Source organism: Vicugna pacos, unplaced genomic scaffold, assembly GCF_048564905.1.
Source record: "Vicugna pacos unplaced genomic scaffold, VicPac4 scaffold_20, whole genome shotgun sequence".
NCBI classification, from domain to species: Eukaryota; Metazoa; Chordata; class Mammalia; order Artiodactyla; family Camelidae; genus Vicugna; species Vicugna pacos.
In genome coordinates, this window is record NW_027328741.1 from 47,717,495 (window position 1) to 47,736,270 (window position 18,776).

Here is an 18,776-nt window from a genome sequence, read left to right on the forward strand (position 1 = left end):
TTTTTTAAAAACTGCGTGGGCAAGACAATCCAGTTCTTGGTACAATAATGTAACTTTCTTTTAGTTGGACATTATTATATTGATAACATGTCTATGTGTCTGACACCAGGTCACCCAGCCAGCTAGTCAGTAAACATTTAAAGAGTGCCTAATATGTGACCAGCACTGTGTTAAATGTCAGTGATATAGAAAGTGTTATTATAGAGACCTTTTTCTAAAAAAGATCTTTTTTAAAATTACTAACCATTATAATTAATCATCTAATTTTCAGTGGGGAACTTTTGAGTGGAGGTCAGAGAAGGTTATCATGCATATTAGAATATCCTTTGGCATTATATTTTCACGTGAGGAGTATTCATTTTCTCCTCCATTTGGGCTTGAACTTGTAACTTGCTTTGGCCCGTAGGCTATCAGCAGATATGATGTGATGCAAGCCAAGGCTTGAAATGTGCTTATGCACTGGGCTTTCTCTCTTGTACTCTACCTCTACCATGAAGACATGCTGAGTAGGCTGATTGGTCTCAAACAAATCAAAGGCACTTAAGATTAGACCTGAACTGAACCCATGTCCTCGAACTAAACAAAAGTGATGGCAACAGAGGTCTCAGCAGAGCTGGCCCACTGGGTCAGCAGTTTGAGGTAGAACCCCAGTTGAACAATTAGTCAGTGCATAAGAATATTTATCTTTATAAGCCTCTAAGTTTTGGGATGTTTTGTTGCAGACCCATAGCTGACAGACACAAATGAATCTGTGTTTTATAGTGATTGCAATAACAGGTATGTTTTTCTTTTTAGATCTTGTATTTAAAAATATTTACAGGAGTATAAATATGTGTTCTCGGTTTTAAGGAAACAGAAGCTTCATCATTATTTAACTATAATTTAAGAACCAAGCAACAAAGGCAGAAACAGTGAAAACATCAATGGTATAAATGTAATAATATGAATGATTGTATTCTACCAAATGTATCCATGACAATTTCTTAAGTGATTATCAAAGTATAGGCAAATTATTCTCCTCAGAAGGCCCTGTAAGCTCCCTGTGTAGTTAACCAGTTTACATAAACATGTGATGGAGTTGCTTCTTGATTTAAGAAAAAAAGTTGTGTCAGTGTCTTTAGGTAATTTTCATCTGAGTTGGCTCAAAAAATGACAAATAGGCAACATAAATATAAAAATTCTAGGCCATTAAGAGAAAGAAATATATGCTAGACTTAAAGCCATTAATATGTAATTGTTAACTCCTTAAAATAAAGCACACTCTTATTTTATATTATACACCTCTAATCCTTAGAGCTATGTCTTTCATGATGTTGGTATATCATGTATGAGCAATAAATAGTATTATGTGATTAAAACAATGATCACAGATAAATATATTGCTAATGAAAAGTTAAATGTTTAGGGACCTTTGTATTGTTAGTCCTTGTATAATGTACTAAATTTACTAAAACAACCTTTTCATGTACATATGTACATTAATAATAGAAAGTCATTTGGCATAAATTAACTGTGTATGTTCAGTGATTATAGTCACACCTCAAATCTCTGGAAGCAGTTATTTGGTACACTTTGACATGGACCCTTTTAAAATTAGATTAAATTGTTAGTAACTCTAAAATCTCTGACAAGAATATGCTCCTTCCAGCACATTTTATATAAATATAAAATTAAAGGAAGGATGTACCCTCCTGTGAGAAAAGCAAATGTAAATATCCAGTTATGTGGATTAGGTGAAGCAAGGACCTAGTGCTCACTTTACATAGTTTTATAGTGGGCGTTTTTTCACCATGACTCTTTCATCACAGGGTGACTAAATGTGACTTGTTCATAACTCACAATTTAAATAGTTAGAGCTCATGTACCCCTTAAGAAAAAAGTGAGATTCAGCATTGCATATTTAATTCTTAAAGTGTAAACTGTCTCATATTTACTATCACACAAAATAACAGAACAAAAATAAGTAAATACAGTAGAAAAATATGAATCTGTAGGCAAAATTGACCTGTAAAAATAAATGGGATTATTCCAACAATGCAAATTAGTTTGCCTGTATACAATAAATTAATGTAGTATGGCACATTAATAGATTACAAAACTACAAGGGGAAAAGCAATTGATCATTTCAGAAGATGCAGAGAAAGAGCGTGATTAAAGTCCAATACTAGTCCTGATAAAAAGCTCTTAGAAAACAAGAAATGAAAGAACTTCTTTATTCTGACAAAGAATATCTGAAAAAAAAAACACCCAAATTAAACTACTTTGATCAATACAAAAAAGTAAAAACATTAACTTCAAAATTAAAAACAAGTTAACAATATTCTCTATGACCTCTTGCATTCATCATTGTAAGGGAGGTACTTAAGAACTTAGTAAGAAACAGAATCAAATGTATTATTTACTAGAATCTGAAAGAAATAATCTAAACTGTTTACGTTAAACAAATAGATATGTATAAAAAGAGTAGTTTACAAAGACTAAATATCAGGTGTATTTCTATGCCTAGAAACAAAATGTTTGAAATGCAATAAACAGATACAATTTTAACCACAGAAAATACGAAGAAAAGAAATTCACCAAATAAAAGTCTTGCGTGCCGTCAGAAAAAAAATATGACTGTGTGGAAATGCATTAAAGATACAAAAGTAACTGGAGAAATATAGCTTCTTCATGAATATGGAAAGCCTATATTTTAACCATATAAAATCTTACCAAAGTGATTCACAGATTTAATCTCTATGATTAAATGCTGGCAGAGTTTTGAATGGTACTCAACAAACTTACTCTAAAATTTATATGGAAAAAGACACAGCCAATGATAGTCAAGTTATTCTTGAAGAAATTTAGGTGAGTGTAAATTCCAGCCATAAATATTAGACAGTAACACTTAGCAGAAAAGATAGAAAAACACTTACCCAAATGTGAAACTTTGAGTTTAAACTTTAAACTTTAAGTACAAGAGATGTGGTGTTGGGGCAAGGAATAGCGACGTTATTTGGAAAGCTGGCAGACCGAGAGGATGGCCGACTAATGTCTTGGAGAACCATCCAGATCCAGTCACAATACAGGCTTCTTTTATACAAAACAAAAACAAAAACAAACAAGAACAACAAACAAACAAGAAATAAAGGAGGGTATATGGTTGGTTGTTGCAAACATCTTGCTGTAGAAATTCTTTGTTCTTGCAGCTGTCCATGTGGGTCAGTTCATGGTGTCCCTGTAAACCTCCAACAAACAAATGTTATTCTCTATTCTACAGCTGGTTATCTTTATGTGAGTGCAAAGCTAGCAAGACTAAGCCTCGGAAACAGGGCACAGTGGTCAAAGCTAAAGGAACAGATCTAAGATAGAGTCAGATTTGTTCTCCACTTTTACATTAACTTCAGAAAATTATAATATTCTTATAAATTAAAGGTGTCAACACACGAACTCTAGCAATTTCTTTCCTAAGTTACCTTCAACCTTCTGCCTGTGTTCAGTGTGCACCAAGATAAATATACAAGTATGTTCATAACATCATTGCTTATAGTAATCAAAAATTGTAAATAACTCAAATATCCACTTTTTGGAAAATGGATTAATGGAGTAATTTTTAAGTTCCATTCTAAAAATTTCAGTTTTATAAAAATTAATAATTCTAAATATAAAAATTGTAGTAAAGAGAATGTTTCAGGGGAAATTGAAAAAAATATAACATTTAATAAATATAAATGGCAACTTAAACTAAATGATATCATTTTATTGATATATATGTGTGTTCAAGAAATTATAAAGAAAAGCAGGAGAATGCATTTTAAAATCTCAGGATACTCCATAGTGAAGAAAGAGAGGTAAATAGGATAAAAATAAAAGCACATTAAGGGCTTTAATAATAAAGTACATGTATTAGTTAACGTCAAAAAGAAGGTTCATAAATTTCAGTTAGCCAGACAATTAGCCATTTTTGTTGTTTAAATTTTATCTTATTTATTTTTATGAAAATAGTACAAATTTATCATCATGAAATTTGTGGACACTTCATTTCTGACTTACTATATAGTTATTTTTTGTCATTTTTATATGTACGTTTAAAAATATATATTCTGTGAGGTGTACAAATTGTTAGACAAAGGTTGGAAACTCTATAAGAAAATCCTCTCTGTACATTTTTTGTCTAATTACTCTAGAAATCTTCAAGGGATTAGTTGGTTTTTATTATTGTAAATCTTCTCACTTTAATTTTGAGTTTCTCAATATCCAGACATTCTTTTTTTATCAGTCTACACTATATCTACATATATGAGAGGACCAAGACCCTGATGCAACAATCATTCTTCCCAGAGAAAGCCCATATCCTGGGATATATAGGACCCAGCAGTATATATAAATATATACTTATCTACACTGGCACATTATAATAACTCATAATTACCTTTGGACTCACTCTTGGTGTTGAATACTCTATGTGTCTGGACAAGTGTACAATGGTATTTATCCACTATTACAGTACCACACACAATTGTTTCACTGCCCTAAAAATCCTGTGTGCTTTACCTAATCAATCTTCCCTTTCTCATAACACTTAGCAACTTTTCATCTTTTTATTCTCTCCATAGTATTGTTTTTTCCAGAATATCATGAGGTTGGAATCATATAATACATAGCCTTTGTAGATTGGTTTCTTTCACTTATCATTATACATTTAAGGATCTATATTATCTTTTTATGGCTTAATAGCTCATTTCTTTTCAGCACTGAATAATAATCCATTGTCTGATTGTACTATGGTTTATCCATTCTCCTACTGAAGGATATTTTTGTTGCTTCCATGTTTTGATAATTACAAACAAACCTGATGTAAATATCCTTGTGTAGGTTCTTATATGGACATAGTTTTCAGCTCCTTTAGGTAAACTGCAAAGAGTAGACTTGAAGTATTTTATGGTAAGAGCACATTTAGTTTTGTAAGAAACTGCCAAACTGCCTTCCAAACTGTTTTAATCATTTTGTATTTCCATCAGCAATAAGTAAGAGTTCCTGTTGTTCTACATCTTGGCAGGATGTTTGGTGTTGTCAGTGTTCTAGATTTGGTTAGTCTAATAGGTATGTAGTAGTATCTTCTTGTTTTAAATTGTAGTTTCCTAATGGCATATAATGCTGAACATATTTTCATATGTTTGCTTGCTATCTGTTACCTTCTTTGGTGAGAGATCTGCTCAGGTAATTTGCTCATTTTTTAAATCAGGTTGTTTAATGTTCTATTGTTGAGCTTTTTAGAATTCTTTATATATTTTGGCTAATAGCCTTTTATCTGATATATCTTTTGCAAATACAGCCTCCCAATCTGTGGCATCTTATCATTCTTTTGACAATGTCTTTTGCAAAGAAAACCAATTGTAATTTTTTTTAAAGTCCAGCTTAGAAATGATTCCTTTCGTTGATCATGCCTTTGGTGCTATATCAAAAAGTAAAGTGAACAAAGTCAAAATATGGACTAGATAATCCTTTAAATAGCAGAACCAAATTTCCAAAGATGGAGCGAAATACCATAATGTACTTATAATATAAAAAATAGTTAACATGACTATTTTCTTGATATAAAGTAGAAAATATATAAAAATATATAATTAGAAAAAATGTAACTATCCTTGTGTAGGATAGAATAATAACTATCAGAAAAAAACAATAAACAGGTTGTTTTTTTATATAATATTGGCAAAACTGGATTAAAGAAGACAGCTTCTTGAAATTTATCTTTTATAGAAAAGTCATCCTGAATTTTAAATTCTAGAAATAGCCAAAATATTATACAAGTAAGAAATAAATGAAATTATCTTTAGTGGTATAAAGAATGAGGTGTTTAATGCCTGAAAAACACATCTGAAGGAAAAACAAAAGAAAGTCACTCAAAAAAATGAAAATTAATGAACAAAGTTATATGTGGAAAACAAAATAAAGTCATAAATAAATTAGTCAATAATACATATGGATAAGCCTTAATTGAGTCAATTTTCCTATTAAAAGACATTAAAATGCATACATTCTCAGATATTTGGGGGGAATCTCTAGGATATTTGCAAGAGGAACAATTAAAAATGCTGCAAAAATTATTGAAAATAAAAATATAGAAAAAGAAACACCAGAAACAAATACCTATTTCTATAAAATGTAGTTATAACAGTTTTAGTTTTAAGCAACATAAAAGAGCAAGGGTAAATATATTGGAAATGTCATGTTTTACTTCTCAGTTTGGGTGGTAGAGTAATGGATATATATTTTATAATCATAACCTGTATGTATCAAATGTTTCATAATTTAGAAATGCAAATAAAAACTATAATCAAATCTTACTGTAATGTAACAAATAAAGAATTAAACATACTTTTTTGTATGTAATTCCTGGGTATTAGTTATGTGTGTGTATATTATATATATGTATGATTTTGTCCTTGAATCAAATTATGCACACAATTTTGCTCTATGAACATTAGACATTCTATATTGAGAATCCCTTTTGGTTTTAAAAGACTGTAAATATAATTATTAATAAAATAACTTTTTATTTGTGAAAACCATAAGAAATATAATTACTCAGTTTTACTGATGTTGTTACATTGTTTTTAATGCTTCACACTGTCATTTTTCTATTAAAATAACCATTCTAATATCTCTTTATTTATACAATTAAAATGATTTTAACTTTGAAATTAAATTCTTAAAAATTTTTAGTGAATAATATAGGTTATTAAATTTAGAAACAAAAAAATATTACTCACAAGCCCATAATTAACTAAATTTAATCTTAGATATAGAGACTTCCAGAATGGTACCATTAAAAATATACTCAGTGTTGTAATCATAAATTTTGCACAGAAATTTTAAAATGTTTTACATATCCAAAAAGTCATTAACTCTGTTTTCCTTTTCTTCTTTTTCCCCACTACTTATACCTGATACGGATTAGTGTTGAAGGGATCATCAAGAGGACATGACTACTGGAATGCGTTTCTCTTGCCTTCCCTGCAGAAGCCCCACCAAGTACTCAGCCTTGTGACAGTAATGTGGTTGTTGCCGAGACCATCCGGACAGTATTTTAAGGCTTCTATATAAACTTTTAAGATTCTGGTGGGGTTGCAGGGAGACTCTTGTGGCTGCTCAAGACAAGTCTCATAAGTAAGTTATCTTGCTGATAAAACCTGCCGCCCACTAAGCTGCAGGGCTCTGCTTCTTTCTATGGTCTCTCCTTCCCCTCTGTGTTGGACCAGTTCGTGGATCATCAAGCAGACTGGGCTGAAGTACACCCTCCAGAAATTCTCTCTGTGAAGATGTCTGGGTGTAAATTTTTTTTCATCCTTTTTATTTCTAGAAGTATATTTGGTTATTACTCTCACAACTGCTAATTTGTCCAGATGCATAGTTATAAGCTTAGAGTGATTTATCTTCCCTTCATCATGCTGAAAATGTCTCTCCTTACACAGATTCATTATCATGGTGGCCCAGTTTATTTTTTTTATTTCAATTTGAAATTATATAGGCAGAGGTATCTTTTCACCAATTGTGACATCAATGTTTTGAACTATTTTAATATACATGCTGTTTACTGAAATACAATTTTATAACATGAGAGTTGTGGATTAAGTTTTATTTGGGGCAAAATGAGGACTATAATCTAGAAGACAGAACCTCAGATGGCTCTGAGGACCTTTTCTGAAGAGGCAGGGGGAAACTCAATATTATATATGTAATTTTAGAGAAAGGGAGTATGTGCAGTCAAACACACATTGAGTTCTTTTGCCAGTTATGAGGAGCAGATGTCACCATTAATGAATTTAGTGCTCTTATAGATATAAGGAGATGCAAGAATTGGGGCTTATAAAATCTTCTCCTGAAAACATTTATCTGAAGCTGTATTTTGTCATTTTTCCAACAGCACAAAGTGCCCCATTCCTTATCTCCACTGTGAACTTTCAGGGAGTGTTGGAGGTCAGCGGCTACAGTGGCTTGTGATTGGTTATAGTACCAAGCAGAGGTAGATGGCAAATGTTATAAACGATTATTCCCCTTAGCATTTTTATTTGAATCATTTTTTGCTTACTTTTTCTCCATTATAATTTTCTATTTTACTGAAAATATAAAGACTTATGATTGATAAAAATTCACTGTTAAAACTTTAATATGTAAATATTAGAAAAGAAAGTTATTTTTGCTATCTCAACTTTTTTATAATATTCTTTTAATTGTATCTGTGTTATTAAGCATATAATAATCAATAATGCAAATTGATATAAAGTAACATGCACTTACAAAATCAAACAAGTTAGACGGAAGTATCATTTTAAGAATTATTTTTATTTATTGGCATTTATTTTGAAATATTTTCAAAATAGACGTGATCCTTATTTTGTCTACCTGTAGATTCAATACCCTTTAACATAGCATTTAAATAATCATATCTTTCTTCTTAAATTTTAATAAATGTATCCTTTTCTTAGTATTTATTTTTATTTTTTAGGATAAATATATGGTTACCATTCCTTCTGATTCTTTGAATGTCTTGGTATTACTTTGGCTTAACTACAAACATAACAACCTTAGTGGTAACACAATTATAGTATTATTATATTTTTTCTCAAAGCTTTATAGCTATTTCCATAATATTTTGTGGCTAGTCAGTCTTTAATAGAAGAAGACAAGGCTATTCTTTGTTTTCTCTATAGAAGTAATTTTGTTTATTTTTTTTTTCTGGTCCACTTTTAAGTTTAACATTTTGAAATAGATATAGATATATATGTATTTTGTATTATAATTAAGCTTTAAACATGGTATATTCTTTTACTTATCTTGATATGCCTATTTCCCTGCCCTGGGAACAAATCTGGGTATCCAACAGTTTGGCACATTTTCTTGGTTGTTCTCTGATTGCTTAGAGTCAGGTCATACCCATGCTTTAGCTACTGCACTGGATGACTGAATTTCTAATGCTATTTCCGTCTTTTGAGCTGCAGTTTCATTAAATTTATGTATTATTTATTGTAGAAGCAAATAAAAGTTTATATTTGTAGGTAAATGGCATAAGTTTTAGTGGAATGTGGAGGTCACAATACAAATGTTTAGTTGATATAGATCTTTACTCTAAATAATGATGAATTTTTTTGATGTTAAGTTGCCTTCCTGCTTTCCTTCCCTCTTCTTTTCTTTCTTTTTGATTGGTATTTTTGGCTCTAAAATTTATTTTTTTGGCAAAATCTTATTTGAATTGATACAGAGATGAAGGATACACACACACACACACACACATAAATGTCTATGTAAACTCTGCTAAATAAATAATCATAAATCTCTGTTTCTCCAATCAATTCAAAATATTTTAAGAATGCTGCTTTCCTTGAATTAAACTTAATTCTTCTCACTTATTTATTAAGCAGCATTCCTTTGTCATGTGGTGAGTATAGCCTTGTTCTTCCTATAAGTAATTGTGTTTTATAAATTTGTAAGCAACCAGAGTGATTTCAGAATTTGTTAAAGATTTACAAAAAATTGACATGATCTTAACCACATGCTGCTATTGCCAATATGCCCTTTAGAGTGATGATTTTACTAAAAGCATTGTCTAACTCCTTCACATTCCTACAATAATGGCCTTATTATTATACTACAAAAGATGACATCTTCAAATAAAAATGTCTAACTCTATAACAATATTCCATGAATTCACTTATTACACAATATTAACAAACTACTTAAAGAATGAATCAAAACCATATAAGATATTATTTCTCATGTATTGGAAAAAATAATACGATGAAGTAAATTAAATCTAATAATGTTAAAATATTCAAAGCCTTTCTAATGATAAAAACTTTAAATATAAAATATTCTACTTCAAAAATGCTTTCAGAGATGTTATAAATGGTGAGAGGATTACATATCATATATAGTTTTCTGTTTATGAATTTGATTATAGCAATGGAACAGTGTAATATTAAATTAAAAAAATGCATATCAATTGAAGATATAAATTAACCTCAAATTTGGGTTGTAAATAATTTTATATTTAGCTTTCAGTTTTCTTTATGTGTTTTTATATACTTTCAGGAAAATAATTATCATATGCAAATGTACAGATTTGAGTATCTAATATGTCTCAATCTCAAGAGATCTAAAACCCCTCCATTTCCTTCTTTCCTTCCTTCCTTCTTTCCTTTCTTGGTATAAAAGTTAATTGTTGGCAATATTTTATCAGAACTTGTATTGTGAATGAAGGATGAAAGATATATACATATATACACACACACATATAGTGATGATCCAACTTGGAATAAATATTCTCATATTTCTATGAAAAATTATGAATGAATTTAACTATAGTATGTAATTCCTTAACATTTTTCATAATATAAAGTATATGTACTTACAACTTTATATTGTGAACTTAATTGTTTAATATCTACCTTAATGCATGGAAGAGTTTTTATGTTATTATAAAGTATACTTTAAGTGTGATAAAGGAGCATTACATGGTGTTAAGGAATTATGTTAATGTAATGGGCTTTATGAATTCACAAATTAGCTGAGCACTCAGAGTGATTGGAATTAGATAGGCAAATCTCTTGAGGGGAGTAGGGGATTGATGTGTAAACGATTATTTCTAAGAGTGAGAATAGCATGTGTATGCCCCTGTAGCATGAGGGAACATAGTTAAGTACGAGGATTGTAAGAAGTATATCTATGGTAATGATCCTGAAGGTGAACAAGACGTGATTTGAGGCTACTAACAAGGGTAAGGCCAAATATGTAACAGTCAGCATATTATAGCAGGCTGTCCTGCGAGCAGGCCCTCCGCCCGCGCCGCGGGGTGGGCAAGCGCCCCGCGGGGGTCTCGGGCTCCCAGCCCACTGCCCGGCCTCCCTGCCACATGCTATGCGTCATCTGGGGATGCCCCTCGCAGAGAGACCCTCAATCACAAGTCACCCGCCCTCCCCACCCTCCTCGCCATGCCTTGCAACCCCGCCCCCGAACCGCCCTCCCGATCTCCGTGCAGTAACCCCCGCCCCTCGCCGGGAAGAACGCAGTGACTCCAAGAGCCGTGGCGGCTCTTTGAGCCCAAGGGGAGAGCGATGCAGCCATTGGCGGAGGCCGCTGCCTCCGGCTGTCAATCCCGTGACCCGGCCCCGCCCCACCGGCGGAGCGTGGCAGGACGCAGGGCCGCGGGGACTGTCGGGACGGTTCCAAGATGGCCGCGCGCTTGGGGTCCGCACCGGCTGGCGGCCCCGAGCTCCGTTCACTGCCACCGCTGCTGACCGGAGCCGCTGGTCGGGCCGGCGACTCCGGGGTCTGTACACGCGGGGCGGGAGGCCGCCATGGCGACCCTGGAAAACCTGGCGAAAGCCTTCGAATCCCACAAGTCTTTCCAGCAGTCGCTGGCGACGCCTCAGCCCCCTCAGCCGGCACCGCAGCCTCAACCGCCACCGACACCGCCGCCCGCCCAGCCCCCTCAGCCGGCACCGGCGCCGCAGCCGCCGCCTCGGGCCCCTCAGCCGGAACAGCCGCCTCAGCCGGCACCGCAGCCTCAACCGCCATCGCCGCCCGCCCAGCCCCCTCAGCCGGTACCGCAGCCGCCGCCGCCTCGGCCCCCTCAGCCCCCTCAGCCGGTACCGCAGCCGCCGCCGCCTCAGCCCCTTCACCCGGCACCGCAGCCGCCGCCTCGGCCCCCTCAGCCCCCTCAGCCCCCTCAGCCGGTACCGCAGCCGCCGCCGCTTCAGCCGGTACCGCCGCCGATGCCGCCTCGGCCCCTTCAGCCGGCACCGCAGCCGTCACCGCAGCCTCAGCCGCCGCCTCCTGGGCCCCTTCAGCCGGCACCGCAGCCGCAGCCGCTTCAGTCCCTTCAGCCGGCACCGCAGCCTCTACCGCCACCGCCGCCCGCCCAGCCCCCTCAGCCGGCACCGCAGCCTCAGCCGCCGCCTCCTGGGCCCCTTCAGCCGGCACCGCAGCCGCCGCCGCCTCGGCCCCCTCAGCCTCCTCAGCCGGTACCGCAGCCGCCGCCGCTTCAGCCGGTACCGCCGCCGATGCCGCCTCAGCCCCTTCAGCCGGCACCGCAGCCGCCGCCGCTTCAGTCCCCTCAGCCGGCACCGCAGCCGCCGCCGCTTCGACCCCCTCAGCCCGAACAGCCGCCTCAGCCGCCGCCTCCTGGGCCCCTTCAGCCGGCACCGCAGCCGCCGCCGCTTCAGTCCTTTCAGCCGGCACCGCAGCCTCTACCGCCACCGCCGCCCGCCCAGCCCCCTCAGCCGGCACCGCAGCCGCCGCCGCTTCGAACCCCTCAGCCGGAACAGCCGCCTCAGCCGGCACCGCAGCCGCCGCCGCTTCAGCCGGTACCGCCGCCGATGCCGCCTCAGCCCCTTCAGCCGGCACCGCAGCCGCCGCCGCTTCGGCCCCCTCAGCCGTCACCGCAGCCTCAGCCGCCGCCTCCTGGGCCCCTTCAGCCGGCACCGCAGCCGCCGCCGCTTCAGTCCCTTCAGCCGGCACCGCAGCCTCTACCGCCACCGCCGCCCGCCCAGCCCCCTCAGCCGGCACCGCAGCCTCAGCCGCCGCCTCCTGGGCCCCTTCAGCCGGCACCGCAGCCGCCGCCGCTTCAGTCCCTTCAGCCGGCACCGCAGCCTCTACCGCCACCGCCGCCCGCCCAGCCCCCTCAGCCGGAACCTCAGCCGCCGCTTCAGCCCCTTTGGCCGGTACCGCCGCCGATGCCGCCTCGGCCCCTTCAGCCGGCATTGCAGCCGCCGCCGCTTCAGCCCCCTCAGCCGGCACCTCAGCAGCCGCCGCTTCGGCCCCCTCAGCCGGCACCGCAGCCGCCGACCCCCCAGCCCCCTCAGCCGGCACCGCAGCCGCCGCCGCCTCGGCCCCCTCAGCCGCCACCGCCGCCTCAACCGCCACCGCCGCCCGCCCAGCTGTGGGTCAGGAGCCGCTGCACAGACGGTGAGTCCCTGCGGGCCCCTCCCCAGCCCTGCGCGGGTCTCCGTCCCTCCCTCGGCCTCCCACGAAGGCCCCGAAGCGGTCCGGGCCCCACGCCTCTTCTTTCCCGGCTGCGAAACTCGGGAAGGAACGGGGCTGTGTTGTGATCCGAGGCCGCGCGTCCCGTTCGGCTTCCTCTGGGCCACTCCGCACCCCTCTCCTCGTCCGGGCCAGGTGTAACATTTTGTCTTCCCTTTTCAACTGACGGCTTAAAACAGTGTTTCAGATAACTGTCAAAACACTGTGCATGCAAAATACTAGGTCAACTTAAGGGAAGGAGTAGGAGAGAAGGGGGAAAGGAGCGAAGTTCACTGGTCACTTCTGTGGGGGTGGGTTAGGTGGTCACAGTGGTGGACGCGTAACTGCTACATGGCCCCGTGCGCTTACCATCATAGTCGTTACTGTTACTAACCCCGGACAGCCCTGTTATTAAGGAGGCATGACCACAGAACATGTGCTCATTGAGCTTAATTTTACACAAACAGTAAGATTTTCACGGAATCAAGACAGGCAGTAAACGCCAGCTGCAGAGGACAGCTTGTGCAGGGCTGGGAAACAGCATGGCATGATCAGAACTTTAGTTTGACTGGCTTGAAATGTAGAGGGAAAGGGAAACTTCACACTGATGAATCAGAGAGGAGATAGCTGTTTTTTATTAAACTAAAATGGTTGAATGAGCCTTGTTGGTTAATGATTTGCCTTAGCAATGTGAATTTGGATTCTGCAAGTATTTTATAAGTTCTGTAAGAAGCTTGTTTTAAAATTTCAGAACTCTTAAGGTATTAGAAGTTGTTTTATTTTATAAGAATTTTTTAAAAAGTGTTTATTTAACTCAATTAGAACAGAGTTCCTTTAACATAGGAGACTTTATTATCTCATGTATTAATACCCGCTAGAGGTACACAATGAAAAATGTGATTTATAAACAGATACATATAGACACAAGGAAAACAGAGCATGTAACTTCAGTAACAGTTTAAGAGAAAAGTCAGAAACAGAAATTTTCCCTGGTCAAACTATCAAAAAAAGCACCTGGGGCTTATATCCCTTAATTGATTTGAGCTCTAAATAGACAAATACACATTTTTTTTTAAATTGCTTAAGAACAAGATTGTTTTTCACGTTGAGTAATAACTTTGAAGTTTAAATAAATACCAACAATGGAGCTATGAGGGAGGCAAAATATAAAATACTGATTTTTTTTTATTTCACCGTAAGGTGCATTCTTAAATACATAGGAGAGAACTGTCATGATTTGCGCAACTCGCTTGCAAATAGTTCAACAGTATTAACAATGATTGAGTTTAGGTGGTGGGCATATGGGAATTTATCATCCTATTAAACAGTTTTCTGTACTTCTGAGACTTATAATAAAACATTGGAAGGAACCTGTTAGACATAATGCTCTATGTGAAGTAATTTGTTCCCTTTGTGAAATTCTAGGAAGGTTAAAATGCATGTTCATAACATCAAGAAAATCACAAGCATTTACGATGTAATCAGAACTACCTGAGGATCTGTGAAACTTGGTGAGTTGGTGAATTTTTTAAAATGCCGTAAAACATTTTGTTTTTACAAAGATTACAGGAGTAAGATACATCTTAATCAACTCTTAATATTTTTTTCCTGGTTGATGTGATATAATTAAATGTGGGGAAAAAAAGGTAAATTCTAAAAGGAGACACTACCTTGATGGTTTTCTATGGAGGAAACTCAAGCAGGAGGAAGTTTAATTTAAAAACATAAATTACTGCTCTTTATAATACATTCTAAGTTGTCATTCTTTTGAATGCCTTCCTTTCCAGACAGATGTGTTATTCTGGGAGATCATCAGGACTTCTGGGTATTTGGAGGTATTGACCTAACCAGTGGAACTGCTGATTTGTAAGAAGTTGTCCAGAATTTTGGAAAACTGATTAGTAGAGGTAAATAATGTTTCCTTGGCAAGTGATGACAGAAAGTGACTTCAGTGAATTTTCCTTTGTTTTTAGGCAGGTGTACCTAACCATGTATGTTAACAATGATTACAGGCTGGAGACCGAGAAGAACTGCCATTTTTGCCAGCTGGGATGCAGAAAAATTTGGACTTCTGGGTTTCACAAATGGACTGAGGTAACTAAGACAGTAAACATATCTTCTTGGTCAACATGTATCTCAGGGTAATCACAGATGTGTTCCATTACCTGATACTGTTTTAATTTGGATAAAAACAAGAAAATTTAAGAAATAGAGTTTGGTTTTGCTTTTACATCAGTTTGACAAAACAGAACAACCTCTTAATTACTAAGCACAAACCAATTTTTTCATTAATTTTAAAATATTTTAGTTTCTATTTATATTTGTTTTGTGATAAGTAAGTAAAATCTGTAAGCTCAGAAAATAGTCAAACCTAGGAAGCTGCTTCTGACAAGTGAATTAGCTTATTGAAAATCTGATTTAGATCCTTGGCATTAATTTTCAATTTTTTACAGTTTCCTTGGATTTCTTCTATCCAGGAAAACAACATGCTCTTTTAAGATGACTATACTCTGATTATAGTCTCTCCTTTATGGATTCCACACTAAATTGTAACCATAGGTATATTTTACCATTTACAAAAGTGCCTGGTTGGGAAGTATAGTACAATGATTTTGTAAATTGAATTACTCTAAAATTTCAAGGATTTATTTTTAATTCAATTATGATTAATTTTCATTTGTCACTGGCTCTTAATGCTTTATTTTAAAGTGTCTCTCATAGACCCCCTTCTTTCATCTTCTTCCCTTAGGCTCTCTGTCCGGTAACTCTAAGTTCTTACATGTTCAAGGTAGGCTTGTGTATTTTTTTAAAGGCAGGTGCACCAAAAAGCACTTTCCTGTGACTATCCTCTCTTTTGTTCATCATTTATGAGTCCAAATTTTATAGAATTGATTTAAAGAATGTCATATGTTTCTTATTATTGTGTCTGGTTTTTAAAATGCTTTCTTTCTGACTCATTTCTGCATACTTTAAAAGAATAATATGAATCAAATAAGTATGGGAATAAAATCACAGTTACTTGTATAACATTTGATTCCATTTATATGGCAAAGTCTTATTATTATGTTGGTGTTATGAACATGCATTTCATAATACACTTATTTAGATGAATCAGATCTTATTCATTAAGGTCATCTACTTTTAGAAATGTGTAATTTCTTGTGAATACATGTATATAGAAATACATGTGTCTTTCTATAATTTAAGCAGCTTAAAATACAGATAAAATAAATCCAAGATACAAGATAATATGCCTTGCATTAATTTAAATTCATGTGAGTTAAAAGACAATTTGAATATTGTTTCCCATTTTCTACTATCTTGATCATATTCAGCAGCACCTTTACCTTTACATATAGTTAAGGAATCTTTTTTATTTCTACTGTAGCTCTGTCATAATTGAAACTCTGCAGCAGAATCAGCTGTCATCTATCCCATGTGGCCAAGTGCAGAGGTGAGAATTCTCATTTGTAGGATGACCACTCACAGCTTTAAATGTTTTTACTGTAACTGCTTTTATAAGGTAGCAAGCTAGAGAGAGAGAGAGAAACAGAGAGAAGAAAAGAGTTCTCTCTGCATATTCCCATGTGTGTGATGGCATTAGTCTTCTTCTGCTGTATTTCTCTAGAATGTGTGTGCGTGTGTGCATGTATGTGTGAGAAATGTCTTGTCTTTGTCCTAATAGCCACTCTTCTCTCCCTCTAGTTTTTTCTCTATCCTCCCCTCCTATATTTTTCTTTTTCATTAATATCTTCTCTTTCAAAAAATTCTTGATAAATCTAATTTGCAACTTCCTCACTTTTAATATGGTAAAGTTACTTGGATCCCCAACATCAAGGGATCTCATACTTTAATGTCTGTAAGAATTGCCAGGGACAACTTTTAAAAATACAGATTTCCAGGCCTTACTTTGAGCAGTCCTCTTCCAGTAGATCCAGGGTGATGCTGAGCATCTCGAGCCTTCCCCCTTCATATTATGGTGCAGGGGATCAGGGGCAGTTTTCCTCTGGGTCTCCCTGCTGCTGCTATGAACAGTGGCTACAGCATCACTACTATTTTTCTTTCTTGTTTTAATTGCATTAATATTATCAACCAGTTAATAGTATTTTCTTAAAATTATGGTCAAAAGCATAGGTGTTTGATTTATAATGGCACCTGCAAACCACTCTTTTACTGAATTAATTTGTTTTGCTTGTATTTCCACTATTGTAAATGCTGTGAGTTAAGTGACTGCTTTGCTTCAACTACAGGAGAATGTGAAAACACTCCAGGAGAGAGAGGTTGCATATATCAATGCAGACTCATACACAGAAGGTAAATTTTATTTCAGATTGTCATTAAATAGTATACCAGTATTTAAGTCTATCAACTCCAACTCATAAACTAGGATTATCCTCTTTCTATGAGATGCCTCAATAATACCTCCATTTCTCCATTTTACCAGAGAGAACATTATTATGATTCAAATGAATCAATATGATTCATAACTAAGCTATTGATCCTAATTTCTTTAGTATATTTACCATTTGCCTATCTTGGATTACTACTTAAAACTCTAGTACTTTCGACATTCTTCCTGTGGAGCTATTTTTAAAAGTTGGGCTAAAATATTTCATACAGAAATAGTTCCTGTATGTATTGGAACAACTCTGGTATAAGCACCCACTACAGACTTCCTTTTGACCCTGATATGTGGCATGTGCATCTGTAGGCTTTCATCGTATTATGGTTATTTCTAGGTAAGTGTCAGAGGACACATGTTAGTTACTGACATGCTCTAGCCTAAAGTCTTGATATTGAATTGAATGAATGAATAAAAACATGAACATTATGGCCTTACCACTTCCTTTGCCAAAGACCCCTAGGTACTGCTGCCGTAATGAGCAATGACCCTTACTGTTACTGCAGGAGCTGCCGCCTTAGCAGCAGAGTCCACCTCTGCAGTCTCCTATCCTGAGTGTGTGCTGCAGCCTCTCTGGCTCCTGAAGGGTTATTTCCACCTTGTGTTTTAGTTTTAGCCAGACTGCCTGTCTGTCTATTTATCTCCCTACCTGTCTATCTATTCTAAAATTTTATTTATTTCTTTTTACTGAAGTACATCTGATTTGTAATATTAGTTTCAGGTGTACAGCAAAGTTACTCAGTTATATACATATACATATACATATACATATACATATACATATACATATACATTGTTTTTAGATTCTTTTACATTATAGGTTATTATAAGATACTGAATATAATTCCCTGTGCTATACAGTAGGTCCTTGTTGGTTATCTGTTTCATATATAATAGTGTATATCTGTTAATCCTGAACTCCTAACATATCTCTTCCCTTCCCCCTTTCCCCTTGGGTAACCATAGTTTCTTTTCTATGTCATGAGTCTATTTCTGGTTTGTAAACAAGTTCATTTGTATCTTTTTTTGTTTGTTTACATTCCACATATAAGTGATAGAATTTGATATTTGCCTTTCTCTGTCTGACATACTTCACTGAATATGATAATCTGTAGGGTCCACCCTATTTTTAATTCTCCAGGAATGATGCCTTCAATTTGAAATCTGTTATATATTGTTTATAATTAGAAAATAAAGTTAGAATTAAATACAGGTTTGTAGTCCATTTGGAGGTATTAAAATTCTCTCTTATTTATTTTGCAGGCAATTATACTCTCAGAGTTGACTGTACACCCCTTCTTTTCCAGTTGGTATATAAACTGACAAAAGAGGTATGTAAATAGATCTGTCATAATGATTTCTGATGAGTAGA

The 18,776-nt window shown here is 37.2% G+C and overlaps 1 protein-coding gene across 1 annotated transcript in view; it reads left to right on the forward strand.

Moving 5' to 3' along the window:
• Positions 1-11,339: 11,339 nt before the first annotated feature.
• LOC140693684 (uncharacterized) overlaps positions 11,340-18,776 on the forward strand; it is a 65,765-nt gene continuing 58,328 nt past the window's right edge. Inside the window, exons 1-8 of the mRNA XM_072957391.1 lie at positions 11,340-11,422; positions 11,535-12,948; positions 14,790-14,909; positions 15,015-15,096; positions 15,752-15,790; positions 16,391-16,456; positions 17,253-17,316; positions 18,668-18,735. Coding sequence (XP_072813492.1) covers positions 11,340-11,422; positions 11,535-12,948; positions 14,790-14,849 — 1,557 coding nt within the window. The 3' untranslated portion in view covers positions 14,850-14,909; positions 15,015-15,096; positions 15,752-15,790; ... (1 more) ...; positions 17,253-17,316; positions 18,668-18,735. The remainder of the gene's footprint in view (positions 11,423-11,534; positions 12,949-14,789; positions 14,910-15,014; positions 15,097-15,751; positions 15,791-16,390; positions 16,457-17,252; positions 17,317-18,667; positions 18,736-18,776) is intronic.